Here is a 22,690-nt window from a genome sequence, read left to right on the forward strand (position 1 = left end):
CTTTTCATTCTACCTTGAAATACATCGTAATGAAACGCTTCAATATTTCAAATGATTAAGGAAAACACCCCAAATGCTGCCCAAAGTCGACATATAACCATTACATTCGAACCAAATTAACACAGGATCTTCATAGAGATTAACAAATTTCAATGCTTAATTACAGGCCTTAATGACATCCAAACAATATATAATTGCCAGATTCATATCTAACATAAACACTAGTACTTATCCTGCAGTTTTCAAGGTAATCTATTACCTTCAGAAAAATAGCAAAAATCGCAGGTAATAGTTCAGGGTATTTTTCTGCCCAAAAAACTTTTTCTTTTCAAAGTGAAAAATTTCATATTGAAACACTTCTATATTACAAATAATCAGGGAAAATACCCCATAATGCTCCCTAAAGGCAATAAATACCCAGTAAATATGAAACTAATGACCATAGAACCTTGTGAGAGGGGTACCATTTAAATGCTTACTTAAAAGTTTTATGACACCCAAACAATATTTCCATGCCAGATTTGTATTAAGCATGACAACTAGTCCTTATACTGTGGTTTTCATGGAAATATATTACCATCACAAAAATACCAAAAATTGCAGGTAATAACAGTTCAAGGTATATTTTTGTCCAAAAACCCTTTGTTTCGAAAATGAAAAATACCATTAAGAAGCACTTTAATACTTGATATAATATTGACAAAATCTAATAATGATCTAATAAGCTGATACATACCCATGAAATACGAAAACAATAGTCACAGATTCTTTTGAAGGAGTACCACTTAAATTTTTAATTACAAGCCTTATTGTCACCCAAAGATATATATCAATTCCATATTTGTATTCAGAAAACAGTCCTTATACTGAAGTTTTTAAGCGAATCTATTGCCCTTACGAAATTACAATAGTTTAATTTATTTTCAAACGTAAAAAATAAACTTTTCAATTCAAAAAAATAACATCATGAAGTGAAACACTTCAATATTTGAAAGAACTTAGGAAACCACTCCAAAATGCTGCCGAAAGTCGACATATAATCATTACATTCGAACAAAAATTATCACACAATCTTCATAGAGAGTAACAAATTTCAATGCTTAATTACAGGCCTTAATGACACCCAAACAATATATAAATGCCAGATTCATATTTAGCATAAAAACTAGTACTTATCCTGCAGTTTTCAAGGAAATCTATTACCTTCAGAAAAATAACAAAAATCGCAGGTAATAGTTCAGGGTATTTTTTTGCCCAAAAAACTTTTTGTTTTAAAAGTGAAAAATATCATATTGAAACACTTCTATATTTCAAATAATCATGGAAAATACCCCATAATGCTCCCTAAAGGCAATAAATACCCAGTAAATATGAAACTAATGATCACAGAATCTTGTGAGAGGGGTACCATTTAAATGCTTGCTTTAAAAGTTTTAATGACACTCAAACAATATTTCCATGCCAGATTTGTATTAAGCATGACAACTTGTCCTTATACTGTGGTTTTCATGGAAATATATTACCATCACAAAAATACCAAAAATTGCACGTAGTAGTTCAGGGTATTTTTATGCCAAAAAAAACGTTTTATATCACAAATGAAAAATAATATTAAGAAATACTTCAATACTTGACATAATATTGAAAAATATCTCATAAAGGTTTGTTAAGCTGATATATACCTACGAAATACGAAAACAATAGTCACAGAATCTTTTGAAAGAGTAACTATCTAAATACTTAATTACCAGCCTTATTGCCACCCAAAACAATATATCAATCCCATATTCGTATTTAGATTGAAAATCAGTCCTTATACTGAAGTTTTTAAGTAAACCTATTACCATTAGGGAAATACAAAATATTGCAGGTCAACAATCCTTTTCATTTTAATTTGAAATATTACGTAATGAAACGCTTCAATACACCAAATAATTAAGGAAAACACCCCATAATGCTACCCAAAGTCGATATATAACCATTACATTCGAACCCAATCATCACACAATCTTCATAGAGTAACAATTTCAATGCTTAATTACAGGCCTTAATGACACCCAAACAATATATAAATGCCAGATTCATATTTAGCATAAAAACTAGTACTTATCCTGCAGTTTTCAAGGAAATCTATTACCTTCAGAAAAATAACAAAAATTGCAGGTAATAGTTCAGGGTATTTTTTTGCCCAAAAAACTTTTTGTTTTAAAAGTGAAAAATATCATACTGAAACACTTCTAGATTTCAAATTATCATGGAAAATACCTCATAATGTTCCCTAAAGGCAATAAATACCCAGTAAATATGAAACTAATGATCACAGAGTCTTGTGAGAGGGGTACCATTTACATGCTTACTTAAAAGTTTTAATGACACCCAAACAATATTTCCATGCCAGATTTGTATTAAGCATGACAACTAGTCATTATACTGTGGTTTTCATGGAAATATATTACCATCACAAAAATACCAAAAATTGCAGGTAATAAGAGTTCAAGGTATTTTTTTTTGTCCAAAAAATGCTTTGTTTAAAAAATGAAAATACCATTAAGAAGCACTTAATACTTGATATAATATTGAAGAAAATCTAATAATGATCTAATAAGCTGATACATAACCATGAAAAACGAAAACAATAGTCACAGATTCTTTTGAAAGAGTAACCACTTAAATACTTAATTACCAGCCTTATTGTCACCCAAAAAAATATATCAATCCCATATTTGTAATCAGACAACAGTCCTTACACTGAAGTTTTTAGGGAAAAGTATTGCCCATACGACAGTACAATAGTTCAATATATTTTCAAACGCAAAAAACCTTTTCAATTAAAAAAATTACGTAATGAAGTGAAACACTTCAATATTTGAAAGAACTTAGGAAAACACTCCATAATGCTGCCCAAAGTCGACATATAATCATTACATTCGAACAAAAATTATCACAGGATCTTCATAGAGAGTAACAAATTTCAATGCTTAATTACAAGCCTTAATGACACCCAAACAATATATAAATGCCAGATTCATATTTAGCATAAAAACTAGTACTTATCCTGCAGTTTTCAAGGAAATCTATTACCTTCAGAAAAATAACAAAAATTGCAGGTAATAGTTCAGGGTATTTTTTTGCCCAAAAAACTTTTTGTTTTAAAAGTGAAAAATTTCATATCAAAACACCTCTATATTTCAAATAATCATGGAAAATACCTCATAATGCTCCCTAAAGGCAATAAATACCCAGTAAATATGAAACTAATGACCATAGAACCTTGTGAGAGGTGTACCATTTAAATGCTACTAAAAGGTCTTCATGACACCCAAACAATATTTCCATGCCAGATTTGTATTAAGCATGACAACTAGTCATTATACTGTGGTTTTCATGGAAATATATTACCATCACAAAAATACCAAAAATTGCAGGTAATAACAGTTCAAGGTATTTTTTTTTTGTCCAAAAGCGCTTTGTTTCAAATATGAAAAATATCATTAAGAAGCACTCAAATACTTGATATAATATTGAAGAAAATCTAATAATGATCTAATAAGCTGATACATACCCATGAAAAACGAAAACAATAGTTACAGATTCTTTTGAAAGAGTAACCACTTAAATTTTTAATTACCAGAATTATTGTCACCCAAAGAAATATATCAATCAGACATTCGTATTCAGAAAACAGTCCTTATACTGAAGTTTTTAAGTGAATCTATTGCCCTTACGAAAGCACAATAGTTTAATTTATTTTCAAACGCAAAAAACCTTTTCGATTAAAAAAATTACGCAATGAAGTGAAACACTTCAATTTTTGAAAGAACTCAGGAAAACACTCCATAATGCTGCCAAAGTCGATATATAACCATTACATTCGAACAAAAATTATCACATAATCTTCATAGAGAGTAACAAATTTCAATGCTTAATTACAGGCCTTAATGACACCCAAACAATATATAAATGCCAGATTCATATTTAGCATAAAAACTAGTACTTATCCTGCAGTTTTCAAGGTAATCTATTACCTTCAGAAAAATAACAAAAATTGCAGGTAATAGTTCAGGGTATTTTTTTGCCCAAAAAACGTTTTGTTTTAAAAGGGAAAAATATCATATTGAAATACTTCTATATTTCAAATAATCATGGAAAATACCCCATAATGCTCCCTAAAGGCAATAAATACCCAGTAAATATGAAACTAATGATCATAGAACCTTGTGAGAGGGGTACCATTTACATGCTACTAAAAGGTCTTCATGACACCCAAACAATATTTCCATGCCAGATTTGTATTAAGCATGACAACTAGTCCTTATACTGTGGTTTTCATGGAAATATATTACCATCACAAAAATATATTACCATCATAAAAATACCAAAAATTGCAGGTAGTAGTTCATGGTATTTCTATGCCAAAAAATGTTTTGTTTCAAAATTGAAAGATAATATCAAGAAACACTTCACTACTTGACATAATATTGGTAAATATCTCATAATGGTTTGATAAGCTGATAGATAACTATGACATACGGAAACAATAGTCACAGATTCTTTTGAAAGAGTAACCATTTAAATACTTAAACTAGTAAACTAGTTCTCTCCTGTGTGCCTAACGTCCTCACTAGTACTAGCAAACTAGTTCTCCCCCGTGTGCCTAACTTCCTCACTAGTACTAGCAAACTAGTCCTACCCTGTGTGCCTAACTTCCTCACTAGTACTAGTAAACTAGTCCTACCCTGGGTGCCTGACTCGCTCACCTAAGAGATGGGCTGCGATGACTTTAGTAGCATTGCGTCCTGTCAGTCTAGGAGGCTGCGCTGCAAGAACCCCCATCACCCGCTCCACCATCCTGCCATCCACTTGCTCTAGGGTCGTCAAGCCAGGCAGCTGGCCCAGGATCTCAGCAGCGAGGGCACGTGTGTTCAGAGGATGAACGTTTTCCTTGAAGTTGTTTTCTATATTTCCTGGGAGGAGGAAAAGGAGGAGGAGCAGGAGGAGGAGGAGGAGAAGGAGGAGGATGAAGGTGTATCATAAGGAATCATTCCAAAATCTGTGTGATTCGTATATATATTTTTTTTTCTATCCTTTTTTTTTTTTATCAAAATTTCAAATTCTTATCTCTTCTTTATCGTTCTCGTCCCCTGATGAATTACAACAGCATTCACAGAGAATACACAACAGATAATCCTATGTACATTACGTGTTGTGAGTATGCTAAATAATATTTAAGTAGACCTATTTCAAAAAACATTATTATCATAATTAATAGCTGTTTCCTGCGTCAGCGAGGTCGCGCCAGGAAACACATAAAGAACGGCCAATCCACTTTTATATATATATATATATATATATATATATATATATATATATATATATATATATATATATATATATATATATATATAAAAGCCCATAAACGCACATATACATATCAACATACACATACACAGACATATATACACATTACACATTCACACTTGCCCGCCTTCATCCACTCCCGGCGCCACCCCCCACCATAGGAAAATATGCTAAATAATAACCATCATTGCTCTAAACTTATTTCTGAAAATATGCTAATTATCTACTGTGACGACCAGGTTTATTTCTGAAAGTATACTAACTGATTACTGTTATAACTAAGCATATTTCTGAAAGTATGCTAATTACTTACAGTTACAACAAAGCTTATTTCTGAAAGTATGCTAATTAATTACCATTATAACTAAAATAATTTCTGAACTACAATCGCTGGAATCTTTAACTCTGCACACATCCTTTAAAGGGGTACAGTGGTGTCAAACGATTCCCAATTTCACCGGAATACATAACACTGAATCTTTTAGCTGTATTTACTACTTATTCTTCTAAGACAATGAATATAACACTTTAAAACAAAATTGATAATTGAGAGGAGCAAAAAAAAAAATTGTTGCAGAGTATCGAAAATTATTCCTTAAGACATTTGACTCCTGTTCATCACTACGACCAAAGGTCTTCCCAAACCAGAGCTGGACGGATGGTATGTTATGTGAGGAGGAGGCAAGGGAGACACGAACCAAGTGAGGACAATGGAATCTAAAAAGACAAAACACTCACCTGCTGGAGTGTAGTGAGCGACCACTATAATCTTGCCTGATCTGCTTCTTGCTTTGCCCACCCCAAACTCTCGACTCTTCTCCCACACCATCTGAGTAAATGGACCTGGGGGGGAAAATTACAATCGTTATGCGGGATGTAATAACAACCTACCGATGAATACTGTTAAAACTGATTTATGGTGAATCGACTGATGGGTGTCGTACCGTCATGTGGGAGAAAACGGGGGGAAAAAAGTAAATGGGCCATTTTAAAGTCTATACAATAATGCATCATTATCTTAAACTAAAAACAGTACAATCATGCAGTCTCACCGAAGTTCAACGCGACCATTAACTCACAAAAAAAAGACTATAAATCATTAACTTAATAGCTAGTGAAAAGAAAAGAAAATTTTGGGATGCACGCCCAACAAAGAAATCATCTTCATCAATAAAGTTTTAGGATGTACACCCAACAAATAAATTATCTTCAATAAAGTTTTGGGATGTACATACAACAGATAAATCATCTTCACCAATAAAGTTTTGGGAATATACAACAAATAAATTATCTTCACCGACTTCAAAATGAACACTTCGACTCCTCTCGTCTCGGTCGGGTCAGTAAGCCTGAACGCAAGACGCAATTCTTAATAATCATGGCAGTTGATATTGCTTAATATTTACTCTCGGAAAAAAAAAATGTAGAAGATGCATTATACCTATTTAAAACAGTGTCCTCTCCACTGTATATAATGTATTTCAAATACATTTAGTAGTATGTGTAAGGAGAGTAGGGCTATGCCATCTGAGGCACGACCCCTTACAGCATTATCAAACTCCTACGTCTATTGTAACATATCGTCTAGAAGAAAAACGCGAAGATACTTCTTTTGTCGGGTGTACAATGCGAAGATACTTCTTTTGTCGGGTGTACAATGCGAAGATACTTTTTTGTCGGGTGTACATCTTGACATACACGTACGTATATGATCTCACTTTGTGTTGATGATATGTATTAATGAGTAAACTTAATGATAGTGATCCAAATTGATTGAAATCCAGTAAGACTTACAAACAGAGTTAGTCATTCGTAAATCAACTTTGTGGTGAACACAATGCTGATATACATAGTGATGTCAAGTGCTCAACTCTCTCCTCCACTTCTGTTTTTGTTGGGAGCCAAGAAGAAGAAGAAAAGAAAGAAAAACAAGAGGATCAGAAACGTCAAAAAATCAAATGAGAGCAAAACTTGGCTGTTAAGGACTGGGATAATCATCCCTCAATTATCATAGGTTATACTCGGGCTGGAGGAGGAGGAGGAGGAGGAGTAGGAGGAGGAGGAGGAGGAGGAGGAAGTGGTAAACCTGCCTCTCCCTCTCTCTCTCTCTCTCTCTCTCTCTCTCTCTCTCTCTCTCTCTCTCTCTCTCACCCGCCTTCCAGGCACCTGAACATGGAGAGAGAGAGAGAGAGAGAGAGAGAGAGAGAGAGAGAGAGAGAGAGAGAGAGAGAGAGAGAGAGGCACCACGACCCAATTCACTCACCCTGACTGGCCTGAAGGACATTGGGCGGCCTGTTAAACTTGTACTGCCTTACGCTGCTATACCAATAAGCCGCCACCTCCTCGCCTGTGGAGAGAGACAAAATGACACTCAGTGATTGGCCCGTCCGCCCCTGGAGGAGGAGCAGGAGGAGGAGGAGGAGCAGGAGGAGGAAGGAGGAGGTGAGGTGTGTTGTGGAGGGAGGAGGGAGAGGGTACGTATGCATGTTGCTACCCGCTTCGTTGCAGTAATGAAGCACAGTCATTATAAACTGATGCCTTCTATCTCCACTTTGTGGATGAGTTACATAATGATGGTATTGGCCAAGGAAAAAAAGGGGGGGAGGGGGAGATAACCACCCTTGGGTGAGGGAATTATCTATTAAATAATGGAAGTCTAATCACCCTTGGGTGAGACGAGGTATTTCTTCAAATGATGGATGTCATGCTTGCGGTTCGCTACGTAGTCAGTTAGCAAATGGGTCATTAGGGTTTAATTTGGACTAACTAGAACCATGCAGAAACTGTCTTGTTACGCCGATGGGTCGTGGACGTCTGACAAGGTCACTACGAAGCCATTAGATTTTCATTATCGATCATTTCAAGGGTGATTTGAGATAGGTCGTTAAGGCCATTACAAGAGATCTAGGACTGTCATGGGTGAATTAAGGGTCGTTAATAAAAGAAAATTGTGCAGGGGTTCTTGAGAATCATTTTTGGAGGAGGGGAGGGTGTCTTCACTGGATATCACTACAACAGTTATTAATAAAGTCAATTCAAGTGGGGGGGGGGTTGTTATAAGTTGTGGAAATGTCAATACTAGGGGTTTAGGAGATGTTGTGGTGGAGAAATAGCAAAGGTTAATTCTGGCCAACTTGATTACGCTACGTTGGGGTTATGAAAAGCTTCAATGTTTATATAGGTAGAAGTAAATGGTAAGGTGGTAAAATCATGCTTCTGTCTATATCATCATCCCGATGTTAATATCTTACCTCAAAATTGGCATTCACAAGCTGTCACTAAATATATATATATATATATATATATATATATATATATATATATATATATATATATATATATATATATATATATATATATATATAACCATATATATATATATATATATATATATATATATATATATATATATATATATATATATATATATATATATATATAACCATATATATATAACCATATATATATATATATATATATGGTTATCAACGCCTCAGCCGTAATCAGAACACCATTTCCCCCCAAAAAACAACATACCCCACCTTCCCTTGTGCCATATTCAAACAGCATACCTGATCTTATGAATCGTCTTCAGCAACTGAATATAGCAATCAAATCATGATTAATGACATGGCCTAATACAACTTAGTCTTACCTAAATCATCTGTGATTTGTCGTTCATATTACAGTCGTAACTTGATGCAAGGTACGTTAACTTACTCCACTACAAAGTTTTCCCCACGCCTACACAGATAAGTTGTGGATTACTGCATTGATTTAAATGTTGAAGTGATGGCCTGGAACCATCTCTCTCTCTCTCTCTCTCTCTCTCTCTCTCTCTCTCTCTCTCTCTCTCTCTCTCTCTCTCTCTCTCTCTCTCTCTCTATATATATATATATATATATATATATATATATATATATACATATATCATTGTTTCGTTTTCTCCGTATGTTCTTTTACGTGCATAGGTCGATGTGGTGACCACTTGTGTGTGTGTGAGGAAGGAAGACAAGGAGTGGGGAGAATTACGCTTGCGTCGCTTCGCATGGCGTCATGTCTTATGTATACACACACACACACACACACACGTACGTATCCCAGCTTAAATCAGGTAGCCAATCATCGACCAGCCCCCAGGGGGAAGAGGATGAGCGGCTGGGATAAGTGAGAGCAGCAGGCTGGGAGCGCCACCTCTCGACCAGATGGCTCCGATCTCTGGTAGTTGCGCTCGCGCGCGTGCAAAAGCGCGCGCGCTCGGACACGCGTTTACCCCGGCGGGGAAGTCAACCTAACCCATCTGGTTTGTTCCTCATGGAGGACTGCTGGGACTACTTATACTTAATGCACTTTACAGAAGCCGAAGGGGCGCGGTCCTGTAAGTAAGTATCGCGCCAGGCAAACCCTTCCGAACACATGGTCAATGTGTGACATCACTTCCTGGGCGCACGGTAAACACTCGCTGACACCAAACATCATCACTTCTTAAGTAGATTGTAATAAGTGATAAGTAGACTGTAATATGTGATAAGTAGATTGTAATAAGTGATAAGTAGACTGTAATATGTGATAAGTAGATTGTAATAAGTGATAAGTATATTGTAATAAGAGGTAAGTAGATTAAGTAGATTGTAATAAGTAATTAGTATATTGTAATAAGTGATAAGTAGATTGTAATAAGTGATAAGCATATTGTAATAAGTGATGAGTATATTGTAATAAGTGATGAGTATATCAAGTGAGGTATAACCGGAGAGTGAGTGGTTAAGACTCATCCCCTCGCTAATTTACCAACCTGGAGACATTATCTTCGCCTTCCCCCTCACCGCCCGCAAGCAGAAGAAAAAACAGAAGAAAAAAATAAAATAGAAAAATATGATCGAAAACTTGGCAGGTGGATATAAATAACCCACACTACAATATTTACTCCCTCCCTCCTCCCCTCACTTCCCCTCCCACACACTCTCTCTCTCTCTCTCTCTCTCTCTCTCTCTCTCTCTCTCTCTCTCTCTCTCTCTCTCTCTCTCCGATTTCCCCCTCCCTCCTCCCTCCTCTCTCTCGTCTCCCTCCCTCCCTCTCCTTCCCTCCTCTCCCTCCCCCCTCTCCCTCTCCCTCCTGCCTCTCCCTCTCCCTCCTCCCTCTCCCTCCTCCCTCTCCCTCCCTCTCCCTCCCTCCTCCCTCTCCCTCCTCTCCCTCCCTCCCCTCCCTCCCTCCTTTCTTCATCGTACATGGCTCGTCAGTCGGCGGCGGCACCGGCGGGAGCAGACGATGAAGGAGCGAGGGTCTGGTGGGCGAGGCGGGAGGAAGGTGTGGCTGCAAGTGTAGGTCGACTGGGCTCCGGGAGGAGGCGCAGGAGGAGGAGGGACGCGGAGGAATACAAACTACACACACACACACACACACACACACACACACGGGGCGCCCCCCTCACGACGGTGCCCCCTACCCCTTCCCCTCCCTACTCTCCTCCCCCACTCGCTACACCCCCCACCTCCCTCTCCCCCTCCCCCTCCCCCCAGGTGATGGTCGGTCCTGCACTTGCTACCAAGATGAGGGGGAGAGAGAGGATGAGGGGGACTTCGATCTCCTCCTCTTCCTCCTCCTCTTCTTCTTCTTCCTCCTCCTCCACCACCTCTCTTAAGAGAAAATGGACGCCGGTTATTCCCCTCCACGGTAAAGTGCACGGAGCCAACCCCCCCCTCCCCTCACCCCCCCTCCCCTCCCCTCCCCTCTGCAGACGTGTACTGAGTGCGCGAGTGGTGACGTCATGCACTGACTGCATGACCGGGGTGACATCACCAACCCCCCCCCACACACCCCCCAACCCAACCCACCCCGGATTTCACGGAGACGTCAAATGACATCATCTCAATTACTGCAATGATCGCGCGCGCGCGCGCGCGCGTGTGTGTGTGTGTGTGTGTGTGTGTGTGTGTGTGTGTGTGCGTGTGGTGTGTGTGTGTGTGTGTGTGTGTGTGTGTGTGTGTGTGTGTGTATGGTGTGTGTGTATGGTGTGTATGGTGTGTGTGTGTGTGTGTGTGTTGGGGGGGGAGATCATAAGTCACATACAGCGAGACCTTAACCACAGACAACTGACGAAATGGGGTCCAATCACCTCGAAGAACTTCTCGCTTTTAAGAATCCATCACTACCCTCCTACTGATTGAAGCGCATCTTGACCGCTGCAACACCGCAATACAGAAAAGCCCACACACACACACACACACACACACACACACACACACACATAAGGGAGTTCCGTGGTGTAGGGGTTAGCGTTGCTGACCATACTACACGCACTGGCCCCGCCAAGGTTTGAACCCCGGGTGCGGCAGTGGGCCCAAAGCCCACCCCCAGCCGTTCATCCTCCTCTCAGGGGTGGAAGATAAATGCCTGCCTGGCTTAGGCTGGAGTGTGTGTATATATATATATATATATATATATATATATATATATATATATATATATATATATATATATATATATATATATATATTACATAAAACTGATGAGATTTCGGTCAATTGGGCAGGGTTGGCTAGGTCTGGGTAGGCTAGGCTAGGGCAATGTCAGGCAGAGCAGGGTTGACTAGGGCGGGGGAGGATAGACTAGGGATGATGGGTAGGATAGGTTAGGTTGAGGGTTAGAGGAGGATAGGCTAGGGTAGGCTAGGTTGAAGGTTAGAGGATAGGCTATGCTCTGCTAGACTAGGGTAGGTTAGGTTAGGCTAGGTTGAAGGTTAGAGGATAGGCTATGCTCTGCTTGACTAGGGTAGACTAGGGTAGGCTAGGGTAGGCTAGGTTGAAGGTTAGAGGATAGGCTATGCTCTGATAGACTAGGGTAGACTAGGGTAGGCTAGGGTAGGCTAGGTTGAAGGTTAGAGGATAGGCTATGCTCTGCTAGACTAGGGTAGACTAGGGTAGGCTTGGTTGAAGGTTAGAGGATAGGCTATGCTCTGCTAGACTAGGGTAGGTTAGGGCGGGGGAGGAGGGCTGGGAAAGGGAAAAGCCACCGCCCACCTGGACGGCTAGGCTGTGTGAGTGAGTGGCCGGACTAAAGGGGACCCACTCGCTCCAGGTGTACGCACCCACCCACCCACCCACTACCACACCCACCTGACACACACCTAACCCCACCACCACCTACACAGAACCCACCTACCACACCCAAACAACCACCTGCCAGACCCATCCATCCACACTACAACCTACCTCAACCACCCACGTACCTTACATCTACCACACGTGTCCACCCACGTACCTTACATCTACCACACGTGTTCACCCACGTACCTTACATCTACCACACGTGTTCACCCATGTACCTTACATCTACCACACGTGTCCACCCACGTACCTTACATCAACCACACGTGTTCCCCCACGTACCTTACATCTACCACACGTGTTCACCCACGTACCTTACATCTACCACACGTGTTCATCCACATCCACATACGTACCATACCCACTAACTTACCTATCTACCACACCTACCCACCCATCTGCCACACCCACCCACCTACGTACCACACCCACTCACCCATCTAGAACAACCAACCCCTAACTACCACGCCCACCCACCTATGTACCACTCTCATTCACCCATCTACCACACACACACACACACACACACACACACAACTACCACTTACAACAAGAACGATAACTACAACAGTTGTAAGAGATTCCTTATATCTCTCTCTCAGTCCCTTGTGTATGACGCTATGCACCATGAAGAAGACGGGACGACCCTTGAGCACGACGGTACGACCCTTGAGCACGACGGTACGATCCTTGAGCACGACGGGACGACCCTTGAGCACGACGGTACGACCCTTGAGCACGACGGTACGATCCTTGAGCACGACGGTACGACCCTTGAGCACGACGGTACGACCCTTGAGCACGACAGTACGACCCTTGAGCACGACGGTACGACCCTTGAGCACGACAGTACGACCCTTGAGCACGACGGTACGACCCTTGAGCACGACGGTACGATCCTTGGGTCTGAACCCTTGTGGGTCAGGTGGAAAAGGCCAGGTCACCATATCCACGGGGTCGTACCGTCCTGCACAGCAAGGTGAGGTGAGCAGTGTTGAGGGTGAAGGGAAATAGCCAGTGACGAGAATGCTGATGATGATGGAGTTGCTGTTGTGATGATAGGGTTTTACTTATTAAGCTTGTCCACTTTATCCCCACGTCTCTCTCTCTCTCTCTCTCTCTCTCTCTCTCTCTCTCTCTCTCTCTCTCTCTCTCTCTCTCTCCCTCTCAGTGCCACCACGGTGGCCGAGGGGGACCCCAAGCGGTGACGACCACTGCCAGGGTCGTGGTGGTCGTAAGAGAGAGAGACCCAGCTATGACGACCACTGCTAGGGTCGTGGTGGTCGTAAGAGAGCGACCCAGCTATGACGACCACCGCCAGGGTCGTAAGAGAGAGACCCAGCTATGACGACCACTGCCTGGGTCGTGGTGGTCGTAAGAGAGAGACCCAGCAATGACGACCACTGCCAGGGTCGTGGTGGTCGTAAGAGAGAGAGAGAGACACAGCTATGACGACCACCGCCAGGGTCGTGGTGGAATATTCGTCAACAACTGGTGACAGGAAGGCGTAGCCAACGACCAATCTACGACCCTCCATGATGACGGTCGCAGAGCCAAGTACGACCACTGTCAGAGGTCGTGACCAGAATAGACCCAGCCACGACCACCTTCACTTGCGTTGTTTACGGTGTCGTCAGCTCTTCCAGATCCTACGTGACGCCTCTGATCTCTGGCTTTGGGTCTGGAGGTCGGCAGGGCTGGATCAAGAGGCGTGGCAGACGTGGTCGAGCTTCCAGAAAAGGCGGTCTGGAATTTATCAGGCCTGGATCAAGAAGTGTGGCAGCCCTGAGAGAGCTTGCTGGAAGGGGTCTGGAAGTCGACAGTGCTGGATCAAGAAAAGTGGCAGCCATGAGAGAGCTTGCTGGAAGGGGTCTGGCTAGAAGTCGTTACTGGTGATCAAGAAGTGCGAGAGTCATGATGGAGTTTCCAAGAAGGAGTCTGGAACTCGACAGTGCTGGATGAAAGAAGTGTGGCAGCCATGTTACACCTTCCAGGAAGGTACCAAGAACCAACCAGCAGATCTTGAGGTAACTCTTTATCTCCTCAACAAATCACCATCTCCTACACATTCCAGTCTCTGGAACAACAAACAACCTCTACTTTTTTTTCAAAATATCATCCGTCCATGAAACAATAACTCCCCAAAAAAACAAATAGTTCCACCAATCACCATCAATTCTGGTGTAACAACCTTTCAACCCTCCAACAACCCTAACGAGGCTTCTAACAAATGTGGTATTACTTAATACACACGATACCGTCTGTCGTACGTCAAACTCACGTGACATCATCACCTCGTCTACGACGCTCGTAAACTGCCTGCCGTCGCAGTATCCATTTCTTGACAACTCCAGCTCCCTTAAGGAGAGGACGTATACATTTTCCAGGACCTGTAGTAAGCTGTCTTGAGTTCAGAGACGACTGCTCCAGAACTGGAAGCAAAGCTTTCATGAACGGGAGACACGTCCTTGAACGGCCTCGAAGTTCCTGGAACAAGGACGATGGGTACTCTCTCTTCCTCGAAGTTCCTGGAACAAGGACGATGGGTACTCTCTCTTCCTCGAAGTTCCTGGAACAAGGACGATGGGTACTCCTCCTCCTCGAAGTTCCTGGAACAAGGACGATGGGTACTCCTCCTCCTCGAAGTTCCTGGAACAAGGACCATGGGTTACTCTTCTGTTGTCCGCGGTGACGAAGACCTTCTCAGGAAACAAATCCATCCAGGAGGCCGATTGGCTGACGGGCGGGTCACGTCGCGACCTCCTCCAGCGATGGCTTATGAAGCACGACGTGGGCGGGAGGGGGGGGAGGAGTGTGGTCAGTCAGCGGTGGGGTCCCCCTCCGGCATTAAGATGACTTGGGGTGGACTCCCCTGGAAACACCTCCTCCGCCCGATTAAATATTAAGACACTCTGGTCTGGATGAGTTTACGAGGGGCTATGATGTTCTCCCGCTGCAGCAAACGTGACCTCGGAAACCCGCGTTCCTACAGCAGGATGACGCGCGCCGGCCCCCCCAAGCCTCCAGTGGGAAATGTGGAGGTCGATGATGTCCCAAATTGGTGGGGTCAGGCAGGGAACACTTCCAGGTGAGGACAGCGTTGGGCCAAGAGACATCCAGGCTACTACCCCAGGGGTGTTGTACAGTCCAGGGACACCCAGGATACTACCCCAGGGGTGTTGTACAGTCCCGGGACACCCAGACTACTACCCCAGGGGTGTTGTACAGTCCAGGGACACCCAGGCTACTACCCCAGGGGTGTTGTACAGTCCAGGGACACCCAGACTACTACCCCAGGGGTGTTGTACAGTCCTGGGTCACCCAGACTACTACCCCAGGGGTGTTGTACAGTCCCGGGACACCCAGACTACTACCCCAGGGGTGTTGTACAGTCCTGGGTCACCCAGGCTACTACCCCAGGGGTGTTGTACAGTCCCGGGTCACCCAGGCTACTGCCCCAGGGGGTTGTACAGTCCTGGGTCACCCAGGCTACTACCCCAGGGGTGTTGTACAGTCCTGGGTCACCCAGACTACTACCCCAGGGGTGTTGTACAGTCCCGGGACACCCAGACTACTACCCCAGGGGTGTTGTACAGTCCAGGGACACCCAGGCTACTACCCCAGGGGTGTTGTACAGTCCTGGGTCACCCAGACTACTACCCCAGGGGTGTTGTACAGTCCCGGGACACCCAGACTACTACCCCAGGGGTGTTGTACAGTCCTGGGTCACCCAGGCTACTGCCCCAGGGGTGTTGTACAGTCCAGGATCACCCAGGCTACTACCCCAGGGGTGTTGTACAGTCCTGGGTCACCCAGGCTACTACCCCAGGGGGTTGTACAGTCCAGGGTCACCCAGGCTACTGCTCCAGGGAGCTGTACAGTCCAGGGACATCCAGGCTACTGCTCCAAGGGGTAGTACAGTCCAGGGTCACCCAGGCTCTGCCCCAGGGGGTTGTGGAATCTAGGGACAACCGGCTACTACCCCAGGGGTGTTGTACAGTCCCGGGTCACCCAGGCTACTGCCCCAGGGGTGTTGCACAGTCCACGGACACTCAGGTTACTGCCCCTGGGGTGTTGTACAGTCCACGGACACTCAGGCTACTGCCCCAGGGGTGTTGTACAGTCCACGGACACTCAGGCTACTGCCCCAGGGGTGTTGTACAGTCCGGGGTCACTCAGGCTACTGCCCCTGGGGTGTTGTACAGTCCAGGGTCACCCAGGCTACTGCCCGAGGGGTGTTGTACAGTCCTGGGTCACCCAGGCTACTGCCCCAGGGGTGTTGCACAGTCCACGGACACTCAGGTTACTGCCCCAGGGGTGTTGCACAGTCCACGGACACTCAGGTTACTGCCCCTGGGGTGTTGTACAGTCCACGGACACTCAGGCTACTGCCCCAGGGGTGTTGCACAGTCCACGGACACTCAGGCTACTGCCCCAGGGGTGTTGCACAGTCCACGGACACTCAGGCTACTGCCCCAGGGGTGTTGCACAGTCCACGGACACTCAGGCTACTGCCCCAGGGGTGTTGCACAGTCCACGGACACTCAGGCTACTGCCCCAGGGGTGTTGTGCAGTCCGGGGTCACCCAGGCTACTGCCCCAGGGGTGTTGTGCAGTCCGGGGTCACCCAGCTTACCATCTCAGAGCTGCAGAGTATAGAGCATAAAGCCGTCCCCACCCACCGTGCTGTATGAACGAGGGTCATGGAGTCTACAGATACATAGCAGAGCAACGGGTTGGGAATGACATGACTGAGGACAATACGTGGTGTGAGGAAGGCTGAGGACAATACGTGGTGTGAGGAAGGCTGAGGACAATACGTGGTGTGAGGAAGGCTGAGGACAATACGTGGTGTGAGGAAGGCTGAGGATAATACGTGGTGTGAGGAAGGCTGAGGACAATACGTGGTGTGAGGAAGGCTGAGGACTATACGTGGTGTGAGGAAGGCTGAGGATAATACGTGGTGTGAGGAAGGCTGAGGATAATACGTGGTGTGAGGAAGGCTGAGGATAATACGTGGTGTGAGGAAGGCTGAGGACAATACGTGGTGTGAGGAAGGCTGAGGACAATACGTGGTGTGAGGAAGACTGAGGACAATACGTGGTGTGAGGAAGGCTGAGGACAATATGTGGTGTGAGGAAGGCTGAGGACAATACGTGGTGTGAGGAAGGCTGAGGACAATACGTGGTGTGAGGAAGGCTGAGGACAATACGTGGTGTGAGGAAGGCTGAGGACAATACGTGGTGTGAGGAAGGCTGAGGACAATACGTGCTGTGAGGAAGGCTGAGGACAATACGTGGTGTGAGGAAGGCTGAGGACAATACGTGGTGTGAGGAAGGCTGAGGACAATACGTGGTGTGAGGAAGGCAGAGGACAATACGTGGTGTGAGGAAGGCTGAGGATAATACGTGGTGTGAGGAAGGCTGAGGACAATACGTGGTGTGAGGAAGGCTGAGGACAATACGTGGTGTGAGGAAGGCTGAGGATAATACGTGGTGTGAGGAAGGCTGAGGACAATACGTGGTGTGAGGAAGGCTGAGGACAATACGTGGTGTGAGGAAGGCTGAGGATAATACGTGGTGTGAGGAAGGCTGAGGACAATACGTGGTGTGAGGAAGGCTGAGGACAATACGTGGTGTGAGGAAGGCTGAGGATAATACGTGGTGTGAGGAAGGCTGAGGACAATACGTGGTGTGAGGAAGGCTGAGGACAATACGTGGTGTGAGGAAGGCTGAGGACAATACGTGGTGTGAGGAAGGCTGAGGACAATACGTGGTGTGAGGAAGGCTGAGGACAATACGTGGTGTGAGGAAGGCTGAGGACAATACGTGGTGTGAGGAAGGCTGAGGACAATACGTGGTGTGAGGAAGGCTGAGGACAATACGTGGTGTGAGGAAGGCTGAGGATAATACGTGGTGTGAGGAAGGCTGAGGACAATACGTGGTGTGAGGAAGGCTGAGGACAATACGTGGTGTGAGGAAGACTGAGGATAATACGTGGTGTGAGGAAGGCTGAGGACAATACGTGGTGTGAGGAAGGCTGAGGACAATACGTGGTGTGAGGAAGGCTGAGGACAATACGTGGTGTGAGGAAGGCTGAGGATAATACGTGGTGTGAGGAAGGCTGAGGATAATACGTGGTGTGAGGAAGGCTGAGGACAATACGTGGTGTGAGGAAGGCTGAGGACAATACGTGGTGTGAGGAAGGCTGAGGACAATACGTGGTGTGAGGAAGGCTGAGGACAATACGTGGTGTGAGGAAGGCTGAGGACAATACGTGGTGTGAGGAAGACTGAGGATAATACGTGGTGTGAGGAAGGCTGAGGACAATACGTGGTGTGAGGAAGGCTGAGGATAATACGTGGTGTGAGGAAGGCTGAGGACAATACGTGGTGTGAGGAAGACTGAGGACAATACGTGGTGTGAGGAAGGCTGAGGACAATACGTGGTGTGAGGAAGACTGAGGACAATACGTGGTGTGAGGAAGGCTGAGGACAATACGTGGTGTGAGGAAGACTGAGGATAATACGTGGTGTGAGGAAGGCTGAGGACAATACGTGGTGTGAGGAAGACTGAGGATAATACGTGGTGTGAGGAAGGCTGAGGAAAATACGTGGTGTGAGGAAGGCTGAGGACAATACGTGGTGTGAGGAAGGCTGAGGACAATACGTGGTGTGAGGAAGGCTGAGGACAATACGTGGTGTGAGGAAGGCTGAGGAAAATACGTGGTGTGAGGAAGACTGAGGATAATACGTGGTGTGAGGAAGGCTGAGGACAATACGTGGTGTGAGGAAGGCTGAGGACAATACGTGGTGTGAGGAAGGCTGAGGACAATACGTGGTGTGAGGAAGGCTGAGGACAATACGTGGTGTGAGGAAGGCTGAGGACAATACGTGGTGTGAGGAAGACTGAGGATAATACGTGGTGTGAGGAAGGCTGAGGACAATACGTGGTGTGAGGAAGACTGAGGATAATACGTGGTGTGAGGAAGGCTGAGGACAATACGTGGTGTGAGGAAGGCTGAGGACAATACGTGGTGTGAGGAAGGCTGAGGACAATACGTGGTGTGAGGAAGACTGAGGATAATACGTGGTGTGAGGAAGGCTGAGGACAATACGTGGTGTGAGGAAGGCTGAGGAAAATACGTGGTGTGAGGAAGGCTGAGGAAAATACGTGGTGTGAGGAAGGCTGAGGACAATACGTGGTGTGAGGAAGGCTGAGGACAATACGTGGTGTGAGGAAGACTGAGGATAATACGTGGTGTGAGGAAGGCTGAGGACAATACGTGGTGTGAGGAAGACTGAGGATAATACGTGGTGTGAGGAAGGCTGAGGACAATACGTGGTGTGAGGAAGGCTGAGGACAATACGTGGTGTGAGGAAGACTGAGGATAATACGTGGTGTGAGGAAGGCTGAGGAAAATACGTGGTGTGAGGAAGGCTGAGGACAATACGTGGTGTGAGGAAGGCTGAGGAAAATACGTGGTGTGAGGAAGGCTGAGGAAAATACGTGGTGTGAGGAAGGCTGAGGAAAATACGTGGTGTGAGGAAGACTGAGGATAATACGTGGTGTGAGGAAGGCTGAGGATAATACGTGGTGTGAGGAAGGCTGAGGACAATACGTGGTGTGAGGAAGGCTGAGGATAATACGTGGTGTGAGGAAGACTGAGGATAATACGTGGTGTGAGGAAGGCTGAGGATAATACGTGGTGTGAGGAGGGCAGAGGACAATACGTGGTGTGAGGAAGGCTGAGGACAATACCTGGTGTGAGGAAGGCTGAGGACAATACGTGGTGTGAGGAAGACTGAGGATAATACGTGGTGTGAGGAAGGCTGAGGATAATACGTGGTGTGAGGAGGGCAGAGGACAATACGTGGTGTGAGGATGGTTGAGGACAAGACGTGGTGTGAGGAAGGCTGAGGACAATACGTGGTGTGAGGAAGGCTGAGGATAATACGTGGTGTGAGGAGGGCAGAGGACAATACGTGGTGTGAGGAAGGCTGAGGATAATACGTGGTGTGAGGAGGGCAGAGGACAATACGTGGTGTGAGGAAGGCTGAGGACAATACCTGGTGTGAGGAAGGCTGAGGACAATACGTGGTGTGAGGAAGACTGAGGATAATACGTGGTGTGAGGAAGGCTGAGGATAATACGTGGTGTGAGGAGGGCAGAGGACAATACGTGGTGTGAGGATGGTTGAGGACAATACGTGGTGTGAGGAAGGCTGAGGACAATACGTGGTGTGAGGAAGGCTGAGGACAATACGTGGTGTGAGGAAGGCTGAGGACAATACGTGGTGTGAGGATGGCTGAGGACAATACGTGGTGTGAGGAAGACTGAGGACAGTACGTGGTGTGAGGAAGGCTGAGGACAATACGTGGTGTGAGGAAGGCTGAGGACAATGCGTGGTGTGAGGAAGGCTGAGGACAATACGTGGTGTGAGGAAGGCTGAGGACAATACGTGGTGTGAGGAAGGCTGAGGACAATACGTGCTGTGAGGAAGGCTGAGGACAATACGTGGTGTGAGGAAGGCTGAGGACAATACGTGGTGTGAGGAGGGCAGAGGACAATACGTGGTGTGAGGAAGGCTGAGGACAATACGTGGTGTGAGGAAGGCTGAGGACAATACGTGGTGTGAGGAAGGTTGAGGACAATATGTGGTGTGAGGAGGGCAGAGGACAATACGTGGTGTGAGGAAGGCTGAGGACAATGCGTGGTGTGAGGAGGGCAGAGGACAATACGTGGTGTGAGGAGGGCAGAGGACAATACGTGGTGTGAGGAAGGCTGAGGACAATACGTGGTGTGAGGAAGGCTGAGGACAATACGTGGTGTGAGGAGGGCAGAGGACAATACGTGGTGTGAGGAAGGCTGAGGACAATACGTGGTGTGAGGAAGGTTGAGGACAATATGTGGTGTGAGGAGGGCAGAGGACAATACGTGGTGTGAGGAAGGCTGAGGACAACACATTGTGTGAGGAAGGCTGGCTATGCCGGGGATGACAGGGTAAGGAAAGAGGAGCAGACGTAACCCCGAGTGTGGGTGAAGTGGTTTGGACTTATGGAGAGGACGAGTGAGGAGAGGCTTATTAAAAAGGAGGATGTGCGTGTCAGAGGTGGATGGAATAAGGAGTTTGGGGGTGATATAATACGATGGGGTGAAAGACGCTTCTAGTGATCGGGGCACTGAACATTCAAGATGGGGTAAGGGATGAATGGGATAGAAGAAAACGGAGGTATGTGGTATACTGGGGGTGACGTGATGTCCAAGGGTTGAACCAAGGCATATGATGTGGTGAGAAGAAACCACGAAAAATCATGTTGGGATTTGGCTATAAACAAGAACCTCTGGTTTCAATGCTTTATAACTGACAGCAAGAGAATGCATATGAGCAAATGAGGCAGTTCCTGGCGCTACCTCGCTGTACGAGAAACGGTGAACTAGCACGTCCATTGGAAAAAACCATAACTTTTTACCCTTTGATACCTTCACAGAGGTACACTAATCGGAACATCATCATCCTGGGAAAGTATGAGAAAAGTCCGGAACATAATCGCAGCCACACATGCCATCCTAGATTAAGAAATGCAGTTAAAGTATTTTCCAGTACATAATCTGAAGAAATCTGGAAATGATTAGAGATACATTTATAAAATCTTCACAAACAACTGAGAAAATAAAGGATATATATATATATATATATATATATATATATATATATATATATATATATATATATTATCCCCGGGGATAGGGGAGAAAGAATACTTCCCACGTATTCCCTGCGTGTCGTAGAAGGCGACTAAAAGGGGAGGGAGCGGGGGGCTGGAAATCCTCCCCTCTCGTTTTCTTTTTTTTTTTTTTTTTTTTTTCTTTTTTTTAATTTTCCAAAAGAAGGAACAGAGGGGGGCCAGGTGAGGATATTCCCTCAAAGGCCCAGTTCTCTGTTCTTAACGCTACCTCGCTAACGCGGGAAATGGCGAATAGTTTGAAAGAAAAGAAAGAAAGATATATATATATATATATATATATATATATATATATATATATATATATATATATATATATATATATATATATATATATATATACCTTAGTCTGAGCCAGTTACCCCTTTTATCGACCAACTCTTAGGGGTGGATGAACCTCTGGGTTGACTGTGGACCGACTGCCGTGACCAGGATTCGAAGCTATGTGCTCGACCCTAGTCGGCCCGTGAATGCGTCATGGT

General features: G+C 45.0%; 1 protein-coding gene across 1 annotated transcript in view; it reads right to left on the reverse strand.

The window, feature by feature from the left end:
• The window catches only part of LOC139751445 (uncharacterized), a 386,310-nt gene that overhangs the window by 18,706 nt on the left and 344,914 nt on the right, over positions 1–22,690 (reverse strand). The window contains exons 9-11 of the mRNA XM_071666861.1: positions 7,622–7,705; positions 6,097–6,201; positions 4,758–4,964 (exon numbers count right to left, since the gene is read on the reverse strand). Coding sequence (XP_071522962.1) covers positions 4,758–4,964; positions 6,097–6,201; positions 7,622–7,705 — 396 coding nt within the window. The remainder of the gene's footprint in view (positions 1–4,757; positions 4,965–6,096; positions 6,202–7,621; positions 7,706–22,690) is intronic.

Source organism: Panulirus ornatus, chromosome 11, assembly GCF_036320965.1.
Source record: "Panulirus ornatus isolate Po-2019 chromosome 11, ASM3632096v1, whole genome shotgun sequence".
Taxonomy (NCBI): Eukaryota; Metazoa; Arthropoda; class Malacostraca; order Decapoda; family Palinuridae; genus Panulirus; species Panulirus ornatus.